At 36.7% G+C, this 19,027-nt stretch overlaps 1 protein-coding gene and 5 non-coding genes across 6 annotated transcripts; all 6 read left to right on the top strand.

Moving 5' to 3' along the window:
- The first annotated feature begins 256 nt into the window (after positions 1-256).
- TRNAS-AGA lies at positions 257-338 on the top strand. Its single transcript has one exon. It is a non-coding gene; the product is annotated as a tRNA-Ser (tRNA).
- Positions 339-710: 372 nt separating this feature from the next.
- TRNAS-AGA lies at positions 711-792 on the top strand. The gene has a single exon. It is a non-coding gene; the product is annotated as a tRNA-Ser (tRNA).
- A 305-nt stretch (positions 793-1,097) lies between these two features.
- TRNAS-AGA lies at positions 1,098-1,179 on the top strand. The gene has a single exon. It is a non-coding gene; the product is annotated as a tRNA-Ser (tRNA).
- A 305-nt stretch (positions 1,180-1,484) lies between these two features.
- On the top strand, positions 1,485-1,566 carry TRNAS-AGA. The gene has a single exon. It is a non-coding gene; the product is annotated as a tRNA-Ser (tRNA).
- Positions 1,567-1,871: 305 nt separating this feature from the next.
- On the top strand, positions 1,872-1,953 carry TRNAS-AGA. The gene has a single exon. It is a non-coding gene; the product is annotated as a tRNA-Ser (tRNA).
- A 3,376-nt stretch (positions 1,954-5,329) lies between these two features.
- On the top strand, positions 5,330-18,218 carry LOC111445182 (glutamine--tRNA ligase). Its single transcript, XM_023083419.1, has 23 exons — positions 5,330-5,613; positions 5,876-5,926; positions 6,111-6,182; positions 6,329-6,428; positions 6,550-6,645; positions 9,881-9,942; positions 10,091-10,192; positions 10,293-10,388; positions 10,604-10,756; positions 10,864-10,919; positions 11,104-11,194; positions 11,275-11,361; positions 11,575-11,772; positions 11,851-11,949; positions 15,292-15,423; positions 15,513-15,649; positions 15,761-15,860; positions 15,942-16,037; positions 16,321-16,421; positions 16,508-16,613; positions 16,713-16,802; positions 16,895-17,024; positions 17,918-18,218. The coding sequence occupies exons 1-23, from the start codon at positions 5,476-5,478 to the stop codon at positions 18,007-18,009; spliced, it is 2,385 nt and encodes a 794-aa protein (XP_022939187.1). The 5' UTR covers positions 5,330-5,475; the 3' UTR covers positions 18,010-18,218.
- Positions 18,219-19,027: the final 809 nt, after the last annotated feature.

Raw genomic sequence — 19,027 nt, 5'->3', positions numbered from 1 at the left:
AAATCACGGTCGTACTTCTTCAACCTCTTGATGATCCCGAACTCAAGCCTCATTCAAATTTTTCATCCGGCTTTGTGCTTTGTGTTTTCGTCAGATCTTCAACGAGATTTACCTTTGCCAACCAAACATCACTTGTACAGAATCTAAGCTTGTTCGACCACACGCGTCGTTCGTGTTGCTCGAGTGGTTAATGGGCATGACTCCGTTGCAGGGGCTGTTCGAGTGGTTATTAGGCATGACTATGGATTATAGGAGGGTGAGTGTGCCGGAGTGGTTATCGGGCATGACTAGAAATCATGTGGGCTTTGCCCGTGTAGGTTTGAATCCTGCCACTCACGAATGAGAATTTTTAACATCTTTTTTTTCTTTTAGTGTGTCACGAACTAGAAATCACGGTCGTACTTCTTCAACCTCTTGATGATCCCGAACTCAAGCCTCATTCAAATTTTACTAGAAATCACGGTCGTACTTCTTCAACCTCTTGATGATCCCGAACTCAAGCCTCATTCAAATTTTTCATCCCGCTTTGTGCTTTGTGTTTTCGTCAGATCTTTAACGAGATTTACCTTTGCCAACCAAACATCACTTGTACAGAATCTAAGCTTGTTCGACCACACGCGTCGTTCGTGTTGCTCGAGTGGTTAATGGGCATGACTCCGTTGCAGGGGCTGTTCGAGTGGTTATTAGGCATGACTATGGATTATAGGAGGGTGAGTGTGCCGGAGTGGTTATCGGGCATGACTAGAAATCATGTGGGCTTTGCCCGTGCAGGTTTGAATCCTGCCACTCACGAATGAGAATTTTTAACATCTTTTTTTTCTTTTAGTGTGTCACGAACTAGAAATCACGGTCGTACTTCTTCAACCTCTTGATGATCCCGAACTCAAGCCTCATTCAAATTTTTCATCCCGCTTTGTGCTTTGTGTTTTCGTCAGATCTTTAACGAGATTTACCTTTGCCAACCAAACATCACTTGTACAGAATCTAAGCTTGTTCGACCACACGCGTCGTTCGTGTTGCTCGAGTGGTTAATGGGCATGACTCCGTTGCAGGGGCTGTTCGAGTGGTTATTAGGCATGACTATGGATTATAGGAGGGTGAGTGTGCCGGAGTGGTTATCGGGCATGACTAGAAATCATGTGGGCTTTGCCCGTGTAGGTTTGAATCCTGCCACTCACGAATGAGAATTTTTAACATCTTTTTTTTCTTTTAGTGTGTCACGAACTAGAAATCACGGTCGTACTTCTTCAACCTCTTGATGATCCCGAACTCAAGCCTCATTCAAATTTTTCATCCCGCTTTGTGCTTTGTGTTTTCGTCAGATCTTTAACGAGATTTACCTTTGCCAACCAAACATCACTTGTACAGAATCTAAGCTTGTTCGACCACACGCGTCGTTCGTGTTGCTCGAGTGGTTAATGGGCATGACTCCGTTGCAGGGGCTGTTCGAGTGGTTATTAGGCATGACTATGGATTATAGGAGGGTGAGTGTGCCGGAGTGGTTATCGGGCATGACTAGAAATCATGTGGGCTTTGCCCGTGCAGGTTTGAATCCTGCCACTCACGAATGAGAATTTTTAACATCTTTTTTTTCTTTCAGTGTGTCACGGACTAGAAATCACGATCGTACTTATTCAACCTCGTGATGATCCCGAACTCATGCCCTATTCAAATTTTTCATCCGTCTTTGTGCTTTGTGTTTTCGTCACATCTTTAACGAGATTTACCTTTGCCAACCAAACATCACTTGTAAAAAATCTAAGCTTGTTCGACCATACGCGTCATTCATGTTGCTCGAGTGGTTAATGGGCATGACTCCGTTGCAGGGGTTGTCCGAGTGGTTATTAGGCATGACTACAGATTATAGTAGGGTGGGTGTGCTGGAGTGGTTATCGGGTATGACTAGAAATCATTTGGGCTTTGCCCGCGTAGGTTCGAATCCTGCCACTCACGAATGAGAATTTTTAACATCTTTTTTTCTTTCAGTGTGTCACGGACTAGAAATCACGGTCGTACTTCTTCAACCTCGTGATGATCCCGAACTCAATGCCCATTCAAATTTTTTCATCCAGCTTTGTGCTTTGTGTTTTCGTCAGACCTTCAACGAGATTTACCTTTGCCAACCAAACATCACTTGTAAAGAATCTAAACTTGTTCGACCACACGTGTCGTTCGTGCTACTCGAGTAGTTATTCGACACGACTATAATTTTTTATTTTAGCTAAAACAATCTTAAAATTGTGTGCTCGTTGCAGAGGCTGCCCGAGTGGTTATTAGGCTTGACTACAGATTATGGTAGGGTGGGTGTCAAGTCCCATTTAAAATTTTCATCGGCTTTGTGCTTTGTGGTTTGGTCAAACCTTCAACAAGATTTACTTTTGCCAACCAAACATCACTTGTACAGAATCTAAGCTTGTTCGACCACACGCGTCTTTCGTGCTGCTCGAGTTGTTATTCAACATGACTATAATTTTAGATTTTAACTAAAACAATCTTAAAATTGTGTCCTCGTTGCAGGGGTTGCCCGAGTGGTTATTAGGCATGACTATAGATTATGGCAGGGTGGGTGTGCCGGAGAGGTTATCGGGCATAACTAGAAATCATGTGACCTTTGTTTGTGCAGGTTTGAATCCTTCCACTCACGAATGAATTTTTTTTCTCTTTTTTATCCCTTCTTTCAGTGTGTCATGGTTGTACTTCTTCAACCGGTGTGATGATCCCGAACTCAAGCCCCATTCAAAATTTTCATCCGCCTTTGTAACCAAACATCACTTGTACAGAATCTAAGCTTATTCAACCACACGCGTCGTTCGTGCTGCTCGAGTGGTTATTGGGCATGACTATAATTTTTGACTTTAACTAAAACAATCTTAAAATTATGTGCTACATTGCAGGGGTTGCCCGAGTGGTTATTAGGCATGACTACAGATTATGGTAGGGTGGGTGTGCCGGAGTGGTTATCATGGTTAGAAATCATGTGGGCTTTGCCTGCACAGGTTTGAATCCTGCCACTCACGAATGAATACTAGGGTTTGTCGGAGTGGTTATTGGGCATGACTATAAATCATGTGGGCTTTGCCTGCACAGGTTGCGTGATGATCCTGAACTCAAGCTCCATTCTACCTTTGCCAACCAAACATCACTGGTATAGAATCTAAGCTTGTTTGACCACACACGTTATTCTTCTCGAGTGGTAAATGAGCATGACTCCGTTGCAAGTGATTACAGATTATGGCAGGGTGGGTGTGCTGGAGTGGTTATCGGGCATGACTAGAAATCATGTGAGCTGTGCTAGGTTTGAATCCTACCACTCACAAATGAATTTTTTTTCTTCTTTTAGTGTGTCACGGTCGTACTTCTTCAACTGGCATGATGATCCCATCCAAAATTTTCATCCAGGTTTGTGCTTTGTGGTTTCGTCAGACCTTCAACGAGAGTTACCTTTGTCAACCAAACATCACTTGTATAGAATCTAAGCTTGTTCGACCACACGCCTTGTTCCTGCTCGGGGTTGCTCGAGTGGTTATTAGGCATGACTATAGATTATGGTAGGGTGGGTGTTCCAGAGTGGTTATCGGGCATGACTAGAAATCATGTGGGCTTTGCTCGCGCAGGTTTGAATCCTGCCACTCTAGAATGAATTTTTTTCTTCTTTTTTTCGTCTTTCAGTGTGTCATGGACTAGAAATCATGTGGGGTATGCAGTGTGTCACAGTCGTTCTTCTTCAACGGGCGTGATGATCCCGAACTCAAGCCCCATTCAAATTTTTCATCCGATTTTGTGCTTTGTGGTTTCGTTAGACTTTCAACGAGATTTACCTTTGCCAACCAAACATCATTTGTACAGAATCTAAGCTTGTTCGACCGCACTAGAAATCATGTGGGCTTTACTCGCGCAAATTTGAATCCTGCCACTCACGAATGAATTTTCTTCTTATTTCAGTGTGTCACGGACTAGAAATCATGTGGGGTATGCAGTAATTTTCATCCGGCTTTGTGGTTTCGTCAAACCTTCGACGAGATTTATTTTCGTCAACCGAACATCACTTGTGCGGAATCCAAACTTGTTCGACCACGCACTGCTTGTGCCACATTTTCGTCAACTGAACATCACTTGTGCGGAATCCAAACTTGTTCGACCACACACTGCTCATGCCTCATTTTCGTCAATCGAACATCACTTGTGCGGAATCCAAATTTGTTCGACCACACACTGCTTGTGCCTCAAGCCCCATTTAAATTTTTCACCACGCTTTGCAGTTTTGTTGAACCTTCGGCAAGGTTTACCTTCGTCAACTTAACATTACTTGTTTGTTATCAAAGTTTGTTCAACCACACACCTCTTGTGTTGACCTGAGTGGCACTTGGGCATGGCTATACTTTTAGATTTTAACTAAAACGATCCTAAAATTATGTGCTCTGTTGGTGGGGTTGCCCGAGAGGTTATTAGGCAAGACTATAGATTATTATAGGTGGGTGTGCCAGAGTGGTTATCGAGCATAACTAGAAATCATGTGAGCTTTGCCTTACGTAGGTTCGAATCCTGCCATTATGGTAGGAGTGGTTATTGAGGATGACAAGAAATTATGTGGGGGTATGCGGTGTGTCATGGTCGTACTTCTTTAACTGGTATCATGATCTCTTAAGTATGCGGTGTGTCACGGTCGTACTTCTTCAACCGGTATCATGATCTCTTAAGAGGGAACTCAAGCTCAATTAGGTAAGGTGGTGGGTGCGCCGAAGTGATTCTAGGGCATCCTTAGAAATCATGTGAGCTTTGGCCTCCCAGTTAATTATTAATTTTAAATTTTAACTAAAACAATTATTTGGATTATAATCTTGCCAATTATGTTTTTCCTTTTTCTATTATTTTGACAAATGTAATAGGGTTTGAATTGCACATTAACCTATGATAAACGTAGCAACTTTTGCTTTAAACTTCTTTAAATATCCTAATTTCTATTATAAATCTTTACATTATAAACTAACATGTTATTTTTATTAAAAAAATAAAAATTTAAATAAATAATTTGGTTCATTATTTAATAAAAAATTAGTAAAATTAAAAAAAAAAAAAAAATCTATCTGACCCAATTTGATAAATGAAAAGGATTGCGTGAAGGTCAAGTATTTTATTTTATTTTAGTTTAGTTAGAATATTTGTCCTACCATGAATTTTAGTTATTTATTTATTTTTCAATATCAACGTTTTTTTTGTAATTGGATAAAAAAGGATCGCTTGAAGGCCAAGTATTTTATTTTGCAACTTGGGGCTTTCAAATGTTGGATTTTACTTTTTGTATCCACTAGGTCAATGCAGAATCGTGTCCTAAAATTAGAATCCAACGGCAGAACCTTTCCACCCCACACAGCTCACTGTTTCCTTTTTATTCCCCCTTAGTTTTGTTAGGGTTTATCTCCATTAACTCCACTCCTCTCCCCTCTCTCCCTCCTCCGTCTTCCATTTGCGTCCGAAATGACGGTGAAAAACGAGAATCTCGACAAGGACAAGTTGCTGGAGCAGTTTCTGAGAATCGGATTGGATGAGCGTACTGCACGAAACACCGTTGCCAACAATAAGGTCACTGCCAATCTCAATGCCGTTATTCATGAGGTATTATCACTTGTCTCTTATTATCCCTGTCGGTTTTTGTGATTATTCGATGAAACAAGTGAAATCTTAAGGAAATGAAAGAAAGCGATGTGTAATGTGTAGTGGATCGATCATTAAAAGAGACGGATTTATTGTTTTTTTTTTTTTTTTTTTAAACTTAATAGTTCTGCTATATGTTGTCTTGATTTGACGTAATTGAGGTTTGAGGTCGCGAAAATTAATGTAAGGTTGTTTTTCATCACTTTTCATCCCTCATTTTCAGGCTGGCGTGCTTGAAGGATGCGATAAGGCTGTTGGAAATCTATTATATACCGTAAGATTCTCCCAACTACTTCTAAGTTCTTGGGAAATGTTAGCTGGAGGGTTTTCTTGAAGAATACTTGATTCATTTAATTGTTTCAGTACTTCTGTAAATATTTGTTTGTACTTATTATATCCTCTAAAGGAAACAAACTTCCCTGAATTATTTAATAGCTTGGCGTTGCATTTATGTTCAGGTTGCGACAAAGTATCCTACAAATGCACTTGTTCATCGACCAATATTGCTGAAATATGTTACCTCAAATAAGGTTTTCTTTCTTAACGAAATAACCATCTCGAACATCCTTGAAATACCTTCTTATTGTGTCATTTCTTGAGCTGCTTGTTTAAGTTGCTGGATAATTGTAACCATACAACAATACGTGCTCTTTTAATATCTTATGTTACTTTACAGATAAAGATGCCGGCTCAATTGGAAGCGGCATTTTCATTTTTTTCTGCTGCAGGCCAAGAAGATATTAAATTAAATGAATTTGAAGATAAATGTGGTGTTGGTATGATAATATTACTTTTTATTCAGCTTGATCCTTTAGTAGAGTGCACACTTATCGTTGGTTTCTCTCCATGGTTCTGTGATATGTGTTAATAACTTGATTATATTATATGTTCATGCAGGTGTAGAAGTTTCAGCTGAAGAAATTGAGAAGACTGTGTATGAGGTTTTTGAAGAACATAAAAATGAAATTCTGGAGCAACGTTATCGAACGAATGGTTAGTACTTTTCTCATATTAGAGATTCGAAGTGTGTTGCCTCAGAGTTTTTTTATTTTCATTATTATTTGGTTTCTTAAGCTTCTCTTTGAAGATATGTGGATATGGAGAAGAGTGTGGAAAAGTTGTGAGACGAGTATAGACCATTTTATGCCTTTTTTTTTTTTTTTTGGTTCTTTCTCCTAGGGTTTCTCTCTCCCCTCTTTCCACCCTTGACGCCTTTGTGCTCTTCAAAGTCCTCCAACTNTTTTTTTTTTTTTTTTTTTTTTTTTGGTTCTTTCTCCTAGGGTTTCTCTCTCCCCTCTTTCCACCCTTGACGCCTTTGTGCTCTTCAAAGTCCTCCAACTTCCTTACCCTTCTCTTTTGATGATGATTGCTAGATATGCTTCTAAACATGGTGGCATCTTAGGAAGTTGTAGAGGTAGAAAGAAATTACAAGTACTTGTCGGTGTCGAAAAGAAAGGTTGGGTAGTTTTTTGGGAAATGATTAGAGATTTTCTCTTAAAAGTTGAGAAAAATCACTACTCAGCTTTCATTTATACAAATCATGTTGAAAAAGGATAAATATTGTAGTCAGAGCTAGTCAACTTTAATCAACTCCTCAAAAGTTACGCGGAAGTGGTACAAAAGAAGAGATCAGATGCTTCTACATTTTTGGTAAGGAAAGAAAAAAAAAAGTGGTAGAAATGAACTTCAATTCTATCTTGGTAGTTTCTAGATTGTTAGCCTTCAACTCTTGAAAATTCACAGTACTTTAGTGGCATATTTTTAATCCAAGATTGCTATTAGTCCCTTCATGGCAGATAAGGTGTGGTTGAAATTGAGTATTGATTTTTTTTAGTTGTAGTTTGATGGCACGTAGAGGCAAATTGGACATCTTCACCTGAAAATTGAGAAATGGTCTCAAGAACACTCTCATCCAAAGCTTATTGATGGATATTTTTGCTAGATATCTTTGTAGAATTTACCTTTACCTTTTTGGAAGCATTCTTGTTTTGAAGTAATTGGTCAACATTTTTTCTCTTCATTTTGGGGACATATATCATGGGGACTTGTCAATTCCCAATTTTTGCAAATTTAGTGGAATCAAGTTATGATGGATGAACACTTTACTATTCTATTGATGTTTTTTTGGCCAAAGATGTTGAGTTGAATTCTATTCCATTGCATGTTCAACCGTAGAAGTTGGATGAATTTTTTTTTCAAGATAACCTTTAGGATACAAAACATTCTACAAATAACGTTTGGTCTTCTCAATCATCTATTTAGGTTTCCATCATTTTCAAACCTACACTTCATGCTTCTAAAATAAAAAATAGACTTATTGAAGCATACCCTTTCCATTGTACTCGGAAGAAAGATGACTTTGGCATACCTAAAAATTCAACTATTAATTTGGACATTTTGGAAGAAGTTTGTGTTCGACTCCTAACTTTCTCTCCAAAGTTTAAATAGCCCCTTTCACAACCTCTAACTCCTTTATACTTTTAGTGATCACTCCTCCTGGATCAAATGTCACTTTAACCAAAGATGTCACTATTTCACTCACCACTAAGGATCCTGTCTCCACTCCAACTGTTCATGATAGCAAATCTAATGCAATATTTGATGATAGTATGAGCAATGAGGATTTTGAAGCACATTTAGTCGGTACAGAGATTGATGAATTTTTGTCAAAGACTCTTTTGCAGAAGCATTTGAAAAATCTTTTTCTTTATCCTTCCAAATTAGAGATAAAATGAATTTAGTTGAAATTTCGCAATCAACATCATTAATCCCTCCCAAATTCTATTTCTTTATAGATGGAAGAAATAACTCTTCAGTCACCAGAAATTAAGATCCAGTTGTGTTTCACTCACTATTTTGATTACATAGCAATGGAAATTACTTATTGGTAATCCGGAGGCTTTGAGGACTGTTTGCTTTTCGTGCTATCTTGAAGATCGTGTTCAATTTCAATTTTTTTTATTCATTTTGGAGTTTGAAGGTTGTTGATTGTTTTTATGAAGCTTTGTTTTGGAAGATTATGGAGATATTTATTATGGTGGTTTGGAGTTTTGTGCGGTTGGGTGCATTTGAGTTTGTGCTTCGTTGACAGATATTTTATCTTCTTTTTGTAATTTGACTTAAGATCTAATATGAATGAAAAATTATTCTTAGGTTTCAAATCTCTTTCTTTCTTCTTCCTTCTTCAGTCTCTTTTGCTCGCAGCCTGACATTCTTTTTTGTAATCCTTCTTAGTGGTTTCTTTTCATTCCTGTGTAGAGTTTTGTATCTTTTGAGCATCAGTCTCTTTTCATTTTTTTCCATGAAAATGAACCTGTTTGACCAATACTAATTTCTCTTGTTAATAATTTGTTTTGATTCAATGCTTCATATTGTTATGCTGTACTGCAAAGCGTCTGTGCTTTATTGGTGTTGTTTTTTAATCCAACATTCTTAAGCTAAGTGTTGCTTTTTTCATCGGATAAATTCTTCTTTGTTTTGCACTTCTATTCATTCTTAATTGTTATGTATATGCTTTACTATCAGACAACATTAATGGCCACATAAAACTTTCCTTCCACGCTTGTAATAGATTGCATCAATCTGAATATATGTGTATTCAGTTGTATCTCAGGGTTTCCTTTTCACTTTTCTGATCATTTATGTATCATTATATTATTATTTTTATGTGTGTTGCTTTTATCAAAAGGCATATCCCGGCACAGATCTAGCTCCTTTAGAGGTGACATCTGACCATGCAATGAAAAACAAACCACCGGTTAGCCCAATGGTCCTAATGGTCAAAGAGAGGGGCTGTAAACCCGTATATATTTAAGCTTATAGATTTATGCTTTGTAAGCTACTTAGGATATCTAACATCCATTTGACTTTTCTAATGCCAAATTTGTAGGCTAGGTTTTCCATGAATTTATTGAATCATTTCCTCTTTTACTCTCTAAATTTAGAGAATGGAATTGTCGTAAGCAGTAAGCACACGTGTATGGGATGAAAGTAAGGGTCAGGGATGGAAAATTTATTCTAGGGGCGAAATTGCACATAGGTTCTGTGGGTTGTCTCTGTACCCTTCTGCAGTGTGTAACTGCCTGATTGCATGCCAGTTGGTATTTGTATGCTGCCTGTTTTATTTAGGATGGAAAGTTCCATGGCATTGCATGCATATAGATAGTTTATATTTACAAAAGTTATTCAAGTTGGTTGAACTATATTTACGTATTTCTTTTGGTTGCAGTGGGTGACTTGTTTGGGCAGGTACGGAAGAAGCATCCTTGGGCTGATCCAAAGATTGTAAAGGTGCTTCTAACTTATGAGAACTTCGTTTTTATGAGTTTGTACTATAACTACATATGATTGTGCCCATTTAATTTATTCCTATTATATATTTTTTTTTTCTGTTTCTCTAACGTTGTTTTTCCTTTACCCGTTTACTTTATGGTGACAGCAATATATTGATTCCAAATTATTTGAATTACTCGGTGAAAGGACTGCGGCAGATAATGAAAAGATAGTGAAAAAGAAAAAAGAGAAGCCTGCTAAAGTAGACGTGTGTACATCCTCTGTACTGTGTAGTTCCTGTATCTCTTTGTGTGATGACTAGTCCTTTTTTACCTTATTTTCTATTATAACTCTCGACTCTCTTGCAGGATAAACCTGTTGCTATTGTTTCAGTGGAACAGCCTCCATCTGAGGAAGATCTTAACCCATATTTAATATTCCCCCGGCCAGAGGATAATTATAAGGTAAATTAAATTGATACTTGGTTTTCTATAATGGATTATGTCTCTTTTTTTTCTAAATAATTTTTTATACTTTTCTCTTAGAAATCTCATCAGCTATTCTCATCTCTCCATACAAAATAGATTTGCATGAACTGAATTAGTAAATATGCTTGTGAAGGATTTCCTGGAAACTAGTACACTTCTTAACACAAGTTTCTTTCTTTACAAATTGAAAGGTTCATACTGAAGTATTTTTCAGTAATGGAACTATCCTAAGATGTTGCAACACCAAGGAGCTGCTTGAAAAGCACCTAAAAGCAACAGGGGGAAGAGTTTTGACTCGCTTTCCTCCTGAACCAAATGGTTATCTTCATATTGGTCATGCCAAGGTAGTATCAGCTGTTCTTTTATATGCTTTTGTCTTTTTTTCAATTGCTGTCTTCAGACTTTGACCAGAAACTTTCCTCTATTTGTCATTATCATTATGATCTATCAGGCAATGTTTGTTGATTTTGGCCTGGCAAAAGAGCGAGGTGGAGGTTGTTATTTGAGGTTAAATTTCTTTTCTTGTATTTTCAACAATCTTCATATATCTTTTTTATATGCAACTAAGTTCAACATTCTTTTACCTTAAATCTTCGTTCAACAATTTCTGATCGTTGCTTTCGATATCATAGTTTGAACAATATGGTTGGCTGTTATATGTTTGCTGCTGTTCCAAAATGTGTGCTTGTAGGTATGACGACACGAATCCAGAAGCTGAGAAGAAGGAATATATTGATCATATAGAAGAGATTGTCAAGTGGATGGGTTGGGAGCCTTTCAAGGTGTAATTTTAGTCCACTTTGGTCAATTATTTATTTCATCTGTTCTTTATCTTGATACCATTTACTTGTTTCTTTACCAGATTACTTATACTAGTGATTACTTCCAAGATCTGTATGAGTTAGCTGTGGAGCTGATACGTAGGGGTCATGCTTATGTGGATCACCAGGTCATTATGCAAATTGTGTACCTTTTCTTTTTTCATTTGAATTGCAGTGGCAGTGCTTGCTTCCTTTTAAGATACCATTTGTGAGGCCTCAATATTGATAATTATCATGAGTTAATCAGCTACCTTAACTTTCGTGCTTGTGTCAGTGTTTATTGATACATGAAAACATTGACATCTGTTTGACTGAAGTATATTTTCAATTGTTGGTTTTAGACTCCTGACGAAATAAAGGAGTACAGAGAGAAAAAGATGAATAGTCCCTGGAGGGATAGGCCTGTGGCTGAGTCATTGAAATTGTTTGACGAAATGAAGCAAGGTCTGATTGAGGAAGGCAAGGCGACTCTTAGAATGAAACAAGACATGCAGAGTGATAATTTTAATATGTATGATCTTATTGCATATCGTATTAAGGTGAGTCTCTTCTTTAGCTCGTTGACACACCTGAATTCATTAGACACTGATACTTTATGTTGCAACTTTCTCATCCAGTTTACTCCTCATCCACATGCTGGAGACAAGTGGTGTATTTATCCAAGCTACGATTATGCACACTGCACTGTGGATTCTCTTGAGAATATAACACATTCGGTATGTTTACCTTGATATGTTTTCATTTTTATTTTTATTTATTTTTATATGAGAAATGATAAGCTCATCATTCAACCGCCAAAACTTAACCTATCAGACAAAGACTCAAGGAGCCCCCTTCCCAACAAGAGACCAACTACATAAAAACCTTCCAATCTAGGTTGATGAAGAAAGTGGAGTAATTACAAAATAGCTTATGTTGGCTACTCGATCAGAGACTGAACTAAACAAGGTCACGATAAGAATCAAAAGATTGAACTTTTCTAAAAAGATTCTACCATTTCTTAAGATTGTAGCCTTCTTCCCTTCCATATCAACTACAAAACACCCTTCAGAATAATGTTGTTCCAAAGCACTTTAGCCTTATCTTTTAAACCCCATCCTTCAGGGATTCCACCATCCAGACATCTATTCGCTGAGACTTGCACCAATTCAAACCATACAAGTTATGGTAATCCCAGGCCTTGCTAGCAAAATTGCAATGTAGAAGAAGGTGATCAAATGTGTTCCTCTGGCATAAAACAAACATATTCGGGGAGATAGATGGGTAGGGAAATCTCATTTGAACCTTGTCATAGTATTTATACTTCCGTGAGCTGAGATCCACAAAAAGAACTTAACCATTCTGTTCTCTTGAAATGCCAAATAAGCTGACTTCACTGTGAACACTCCACCAGTTTCTACTTTCTAGACACCACTACAACTAACCATGGATGTTAGTCGGCCTACAACGCTCCAAAATGGAAGACAGGTTGCTTCTCTCTTCAAGCTCTCTGTCAAAACACCCCTCCTCAACATCAATTCCCAGTTTCGGTCCATGGAGTTCCACAGCCGATGGCCTTTACTGGTTTTAGCTTTTGAAATACATGTGGGGAACATCACCTTTAGAGGCCGATTTTTGATCCACTTGCCTTCCCAAGGTAGAATTTCGCAGCCATCTCCCATCATGTAACTTTCATTTTCCAGAAAAAACTACTGATCTTTGCAATTTCCTTCCATGGCTGAAGGAACCATTCCTTTTACATTGTTGATAAAGTCTCTAGTTGATTCCACACAAAATTTGTTCTTCATCGCCATTCTCTGTAGGGCATTGTTTTCTTTCTCAAACTTACATAGCCAATTTGTAAGGACAGAAATTCTTTGATTTAAGATTTACCAAACCCAGACCTCCAAGAAAACGAGAAGTCAAAAGTTGGTCCCAACTAATAAGATGACACCCTTGGACTTTGTCAGCCCTCTTCCAAAGGGACTTTATGAAAATCTTTTCAATGTTTCTTCGAATAGCCACATGGATTCTGAAGGGATTCTGAAGATTGACCTCAAATAAGAGGGGGTGTTTGACAAGACTATTGATCAATGTAGTCAGCCCTCCTTTTTGAAGTGGGGAAGCCCCTCCAAATAGTGGATCCCAGGAACAGCATGCATACAGCTTGCGTCCCGAGTATTTTCATTTCTCGTGCATATTTCTTGATATTTTATTTGGAACCTTGGGCTCTCCTTCCTCCACCTCCTGCAAGAGTATATTACTTATTGGTAGAATACCTTAATAAATGTCATTTTTACACAGTGGTCTGAGGACTGAGTTATATTAGATCACTGTATAATTTCTAATATTTTAGGTATAAAAGAAAGAGAAAAAGTTAATTTACATTCGGTTAAATCAATTAAAACCCCAAACTAATAATTGTTTTCCTTTAAGCCCCCAACTTTCCTAAGTTAATTAATTTAGATTTTATTTTAAATTGTTAGAGCATAATTCTCATACGTGCACATGGCTTTTTTCAATGTAGGGATTAACTTAATTTTAGGAGGAAAAGCTAGAATCACATAAATAGTAGTTGCTTTCGTCAATATGATTGAGATTTTTCTCTGTTTGGTAGGAATAACTATGCAATAATTTTTCTTGCTACTATGGTAGGATTTTAGGAGGAGAATAATCTTATTTAGGTGTTTTTGAATTGTTATAAATGTAATTAAGTGAATTGTTTTTAGAAGATAAATTAAGTGCAAATAGTTCAGAATCAATAACAGAAGGTCTAAATTGATTCACTTCTGAAAGTTGAGGGTTTTAATGGATAAAATTGTTAGTTTAGGATTTCAATTGATTCAACCTAACCTAGAAAGTTCAGTTGTATGATTTACCTTTTCTCCAAAAATTATATTAGTGTCATTTTGTTCCTGTTTCGATCCCAATTGGCTATTAATTCATTTTTATAAAATAATTTAATTCTTTTAATTAACTATATTATATTTTTTCATTGCTTTGAATTTTATATTCACTTATAATTTTTGTTAGGCATTTGCGTTGCCTCTTCAAAAGAAAATATCTTTAGGCAGCTTATTTGTTTGAAAATAATATTGGCGTTCTTAGTGGGAAATATATTTGGATGCTTGAACAAGTATATTGTTCGTTTATTAGTTCTTATAATATTGGAGATCTTTAAATTGGCCAGTGGCGGGTGATTTTTAAATTTTCTGGAGCTTGTCTCTTGTGGCTTGTACCTGGTTCTGGGAGTGGTTATGGGAACATGGAAAATGGAATGTTTTCTCTGATTAGCTCAGTTTGCTGAGATCGTAGGTTCCTTGTAGCACTGTTTATAAATAGTGCCTATGTACTGTATTTAAAACAGTCTTGTTCCTCATAAAACATCGGTGCATTCAAGGGAAATGTATTGAGATGCATGAAGAACGTCTCCATTCGTTAGCATAGAGTGCATCTACAACTTGTTTCTTTTTTTTCTATTCCAAGGTTGTTTTGAGAAGATTTTTTCAATCCCTTGTTGCTTGGGGTAAAAGGTAGAATGTGCCACTACTTAGCTTAGTTGTTAGACTCCTAAAACCCCTGGAAACTTTTTATCTTGCATTCTTATAACTTTCCCCCTCCCACTGTATCTGGATCTTAAACTTGAGTTTGTTAAACCTCCAATTGCGAATGCTTATGCTAGAAGGGGGGAAAAAAGGAAATTTTGTCACCATCCACAAGGATAAGGAGTAGTTATTATTATGCGATTGTTTGTTATGATATATGAATTTTGTGTGTTAGGAAGTTATAGCTTCCTCTGTTGGTTATGTTGTCTTTCTTATATAGGTGGTTTTGTAAACATTGAAGGTTGTGTTCTTGTCTTTTGAAGTCAGTCAAAGTGTGGAAGAGACTCTGAACCTTTTGAATTGGTCATAGTTGTATGTTCTCAGTTGAGAATTCTTATGTAAATTAAGGATTCCTGTCAGAGTTTTATTCTTATTATGCAGCTTGTTTGCATAGTGATGTTTGTTCATCATTTACGTAATTGATGGTCAGATTATGATCTCTGTACATTATTTTATTCTGTTGTCTTTTCTCAGCTGTGTACCTTGGAATTTGAAACACGTCGTGCTTCGTACTACTGGTTATTGCATGCACTGGACCTTTATCAACCGTATGTGTGGGAATATTCTCGCCTCAATGTTTCAAATAATGTGTTGTCTAAGCGTAAGGTGGGTGTGGCATGTTTTTAAATTTATTTTTGAACAACTTAGATATTTAATCTTTTGCTTCCTCACTAACCACATGTTGTCCTTTGCAGTTAAATCGACTGGTGACCGAAAAATGGGTTGATGGTTGGGATGATCCTCGCCTATTGACACTTGCTGGTCTTAGGCGCAGAGGTGTTACATCAACTGCAATTAATGCGTTTGTTCGAGGAATGGGAATTACAAGAAGGTTGGAATTTGTAGTTGTCCTAGTATATGTACATGTAAAAAGAAGTCAGTTGCATTTGATGCTGCATTTATTTTCTATTGTTGCCATAACTATTTGATGTTTTCATTGCAGTGACTGTTCTTTGATTCAGTTTAATCGTCTTGAATATCACATTAGAGAAGAGCTAAATAAAACTGCTGCACGAGCAATGGTTGTCTTGCAGCCACTTAAGGTTCCCATCTTTGGTTGTTATTAGATTTCTTGTAATATATTTCTTGTTCGGTGTTTTTTGATGAAATTTTTATGCTCTCAGGTTGTTATTACAAACTTAGAAAATGGATCAATTTTGGATCTTGATGCCAAGAAATGGCCTGAAGCTCAAGCAGATGAGGCATCGGCCTTTTATAAGGTGCACTTGCTTTTTCTCTTTATACTGTTCTATATGCGTCTGGTGTTGATTTATAAATAAAAAAATCTCAAGACCTGTTTCATCTGCCCAACAATTTTAAAATTGGCGCTATTTCAGCTTACTAAGAAGCATTTTTTATCAATCATACTAAGGTGATCCTTAAAATGTGAACCTTATTAATAATTATGTTCGATTTCTTGTAATTTTCATTTCTTTCATTGTGGATAACTCAACTTTGTTTTCAGTTAATATCTCAACTTTTATCGTTCTGTTATTGCATTAGGTTCCCTTTTCCAATATTGTGTACATAGAACAATCAGATTTCCGGTTGAAAGATTCAAAAGATTACTATGGTCTTGCACCTGGAAAGTCTGTCCTTCTGAGGTATTTAATGCTTGCTATTTTGTTTCGCCATTATATTTGCATACAAACACATGCCAGAAAATGATAATTTTCTTCTTTGGTTTCAGGTATGCATATCCTATTAAATGTGCGGATGTTATCCTTGCGGATGATAAGGAAACTGTACTTGAGATTCGAGCAGAATATGATGCTTCCAAGAAATCAAAGCCAAAGGTTTCTTTTGTTAGGCCAAAGTTTTTTATTGTAGAGTTTTAGATGTTCTTTAAAGCTTGCAGTGTAGTAATCATGTTTCCGACCTATCTTTTTATGCAGGGGGTCCTACATTGGGTTGCACAACCTTCTCCAGGAGTTAATCCACTCAATGTAGAAGTTAGATTGTTTGACAAGCTATTCCTTTCTGAGGTTGGAATTGCCTATGGCTTTTCTCCATGCGTGTTTGTTTCCATGCATTTTTTGTATTTTTATTTCTAATTTCGGGGTTTCTTCGATATCAGAACCCTGCTGAACTTGATGATTGGCTTGCTGATTTGAACCCACATTCTAAAGTAGTCATCCCAAGTGCATATGCTGTACCAGAACTTAGGAATGCTGTTGTTGGGGACACATTCCAATTTGAAAGGCTTGGTAAGTTTTTTGACTGCTCAAATATGGTTTATGCTTTAGTTGAATAATTAATTATTATTTTTTATTTTCATTATTGTTCTTTTATTTATTATTTTAAATTTGTGCGAGAGTTCTATTAAGAATGATGAAAGAACAAAAAGAAAGATCAAACAGAAAATATTGGCCAAAAGCAACTAAAAAAAACTCTATTTGGAGAAAACCAGAGGAGGTATTGAAGTGCGAAAATTTTCATATCTCTTTAAAGAATCCTACTAATAAAACCTCCTACTCTTCTATCCTCTCAAGCCAAGAACGTACTCTTCTACTCCTCTGAAGCCAAGAACGTACGATTAAAAAGGAAAAAAGTAAATAAATAAATAAGAAGCTGGCCTGCCTCAAAGGTTTCCAGTATTCTCAAAATGAAGAATGCTGGAGGAAGTCCTTTGTCATAACCCTACAATCCTTGATTAGAGAACCATGCCATCTCAAAAGACGGTAGGAAACTATGCCTCCGCACATTTTCGGCAAAAGTAGATTTCCAAAGAACATAGTTCGAAACTTCTGTTGCTTGTTTGCAGATAACCTAGCTCCAAATTGTAGGGATGGTAGCACTACATGTACCTTGTCCCCCGACATTTTTTTTTTTTTTTTTAAATTTTAAATTTTAGGGATCAGGCGGGTTCAGGGAAATCTTTAATATTGAGGATTCTTGCAGGAAAAGTTCTTGTTTGCTTGCATTTTCTTTTCCTATAAATATAACAGTGGAGACCTCTGGATATAATATGTAATCCTAATCCTCATAAGAGACACAAGGAGAATTGGATAGGCTGCTTAAGAGAATTTTTCTTATTGATTTTTTCGTGTTGTGCTTCTGTTTTGACTTTCCAATCCTTCTATTTTCTACATTTTGTCAGGGTATTTTGCGGTTGATAAAGACTCAACTCCTGAGAAACTCGTATTCAATCGGACAGTCACGCTGAGAGATAGCTATAAGAGCAGCAAGTGAGTTGAAAAGAGAAAGAAATGCAATGAAAAAAGTAGAGGAAAAAAAAAGAAAGAAAGGTGTTTTAGCTGGTAAAGTTATCACTTTAACGATCGTATACGTACCAACGTTACATTTGTCCATCACTCACGTTTATATAGATGTTGTGGCATTCTATACACATACCTGTTTTACATCTCCAAATAGCCTTAATCAGTTAGTCTTCAGCTTCATCTGGTTCTTCATTCTGAAAGTGCCTTGCTTTGGTAGGAAATATTAGGGGCTTTGGAGGTTATTCTATTTAGTAGGCCAGGTTTGATAGACTTGCCTCATTCCAATCTATAAGTTTGTTAATCCTGCAGGTTAATCTCATGTCATATGAACTCGAGTTTACTAAAACCTTCTTTTGAATAGGTATTGGATAATGGATACTAATCAATAAAATCAGTGTCGATATTGTTGGATTTCTGTTATTGATTTGGGCATCAAATTTTAGAAGATGTACAAGATGAGTTGGGATCAACTTTCAAAGTGTTTTTAGAGGTGAATAGGACGAGTTAAGCTCCCTAAGAACGTGTTTTTTTAAAATTATTTTAGTATTAAAAATGCATTTAAAAGTCCCATCGATTTTGAAGTTGTCTTTTTAGAGCACTCTAGTTGGAGGTGGTACATACCATCAAACTCCTATAATACTCTAACAAGAATGACTGCGAAAAAAGTGAATCGAACCAATATATGAATAAGATATCTCAAAATTTAGATTTTAAGCTTAAAATCTAAAAAGTTAAAACTTAGAAAAAAAAAAGTAGGGTATTTAATTTAGAGGCTTAGTCTTACATTTTCATAAGGTGAAATGTTGAAGTAATAATTTATTTAAATCAAATCACACCAAATTAATTCCAAGATCTGTCTATTATGGCCTGAATTTCTTATATTAACTCACATGAACATGAACGTATATAAGTTAAACTTGTTGTATTTGGAGTCTTGGGAAGTGATCATCTCTAATCTTCTCACTTACCCAGCTACTAACCTAAACAAC

The sequence above is a fragment of the Cucurbita moschata genome, unplaced genomic scaffold (genome assembly GCF_002738365.1).
Source record: "Cucurbita moschata cultivar Rifu unplaced genomic scaffold, Cmos_1.0 Cmo_Scf00007, whole genome shotgun sequence".
NCBI lineage: Eukaryota > Viridiplantae > Streptophyta > Magnoliopsida > Cucurbitales > Cucurbitaceae > Cucurbita > Cucurbita moschata.
This window is presented reverse-complemented; position numbering and strand designations above follow the sequence as displayed.

Coding starts and splice junctions, on each gene's coding strand:
- LOC111445182 (XM_023083419.1), top strand. CDS start 5,476: ATGACGGTGAAAAACGAGAATCTCGACAAGGACAAGTTGCTGGAGCAG. Junction 6,646..9,880: donor GCAACGTTATCGAACGAATG/GTTAGTACTTTT, acceptor TTTTGGTTGCAG/TGGGTGACTTGTTTGGGCAG. Junction 17,025..17,917: donor ATTCCAATTTGAAAGGCTTG/GTAAGTTTTTTG, acceptor ACATTTTGTCAG/GGTATTTTGCGGTTGATAAA.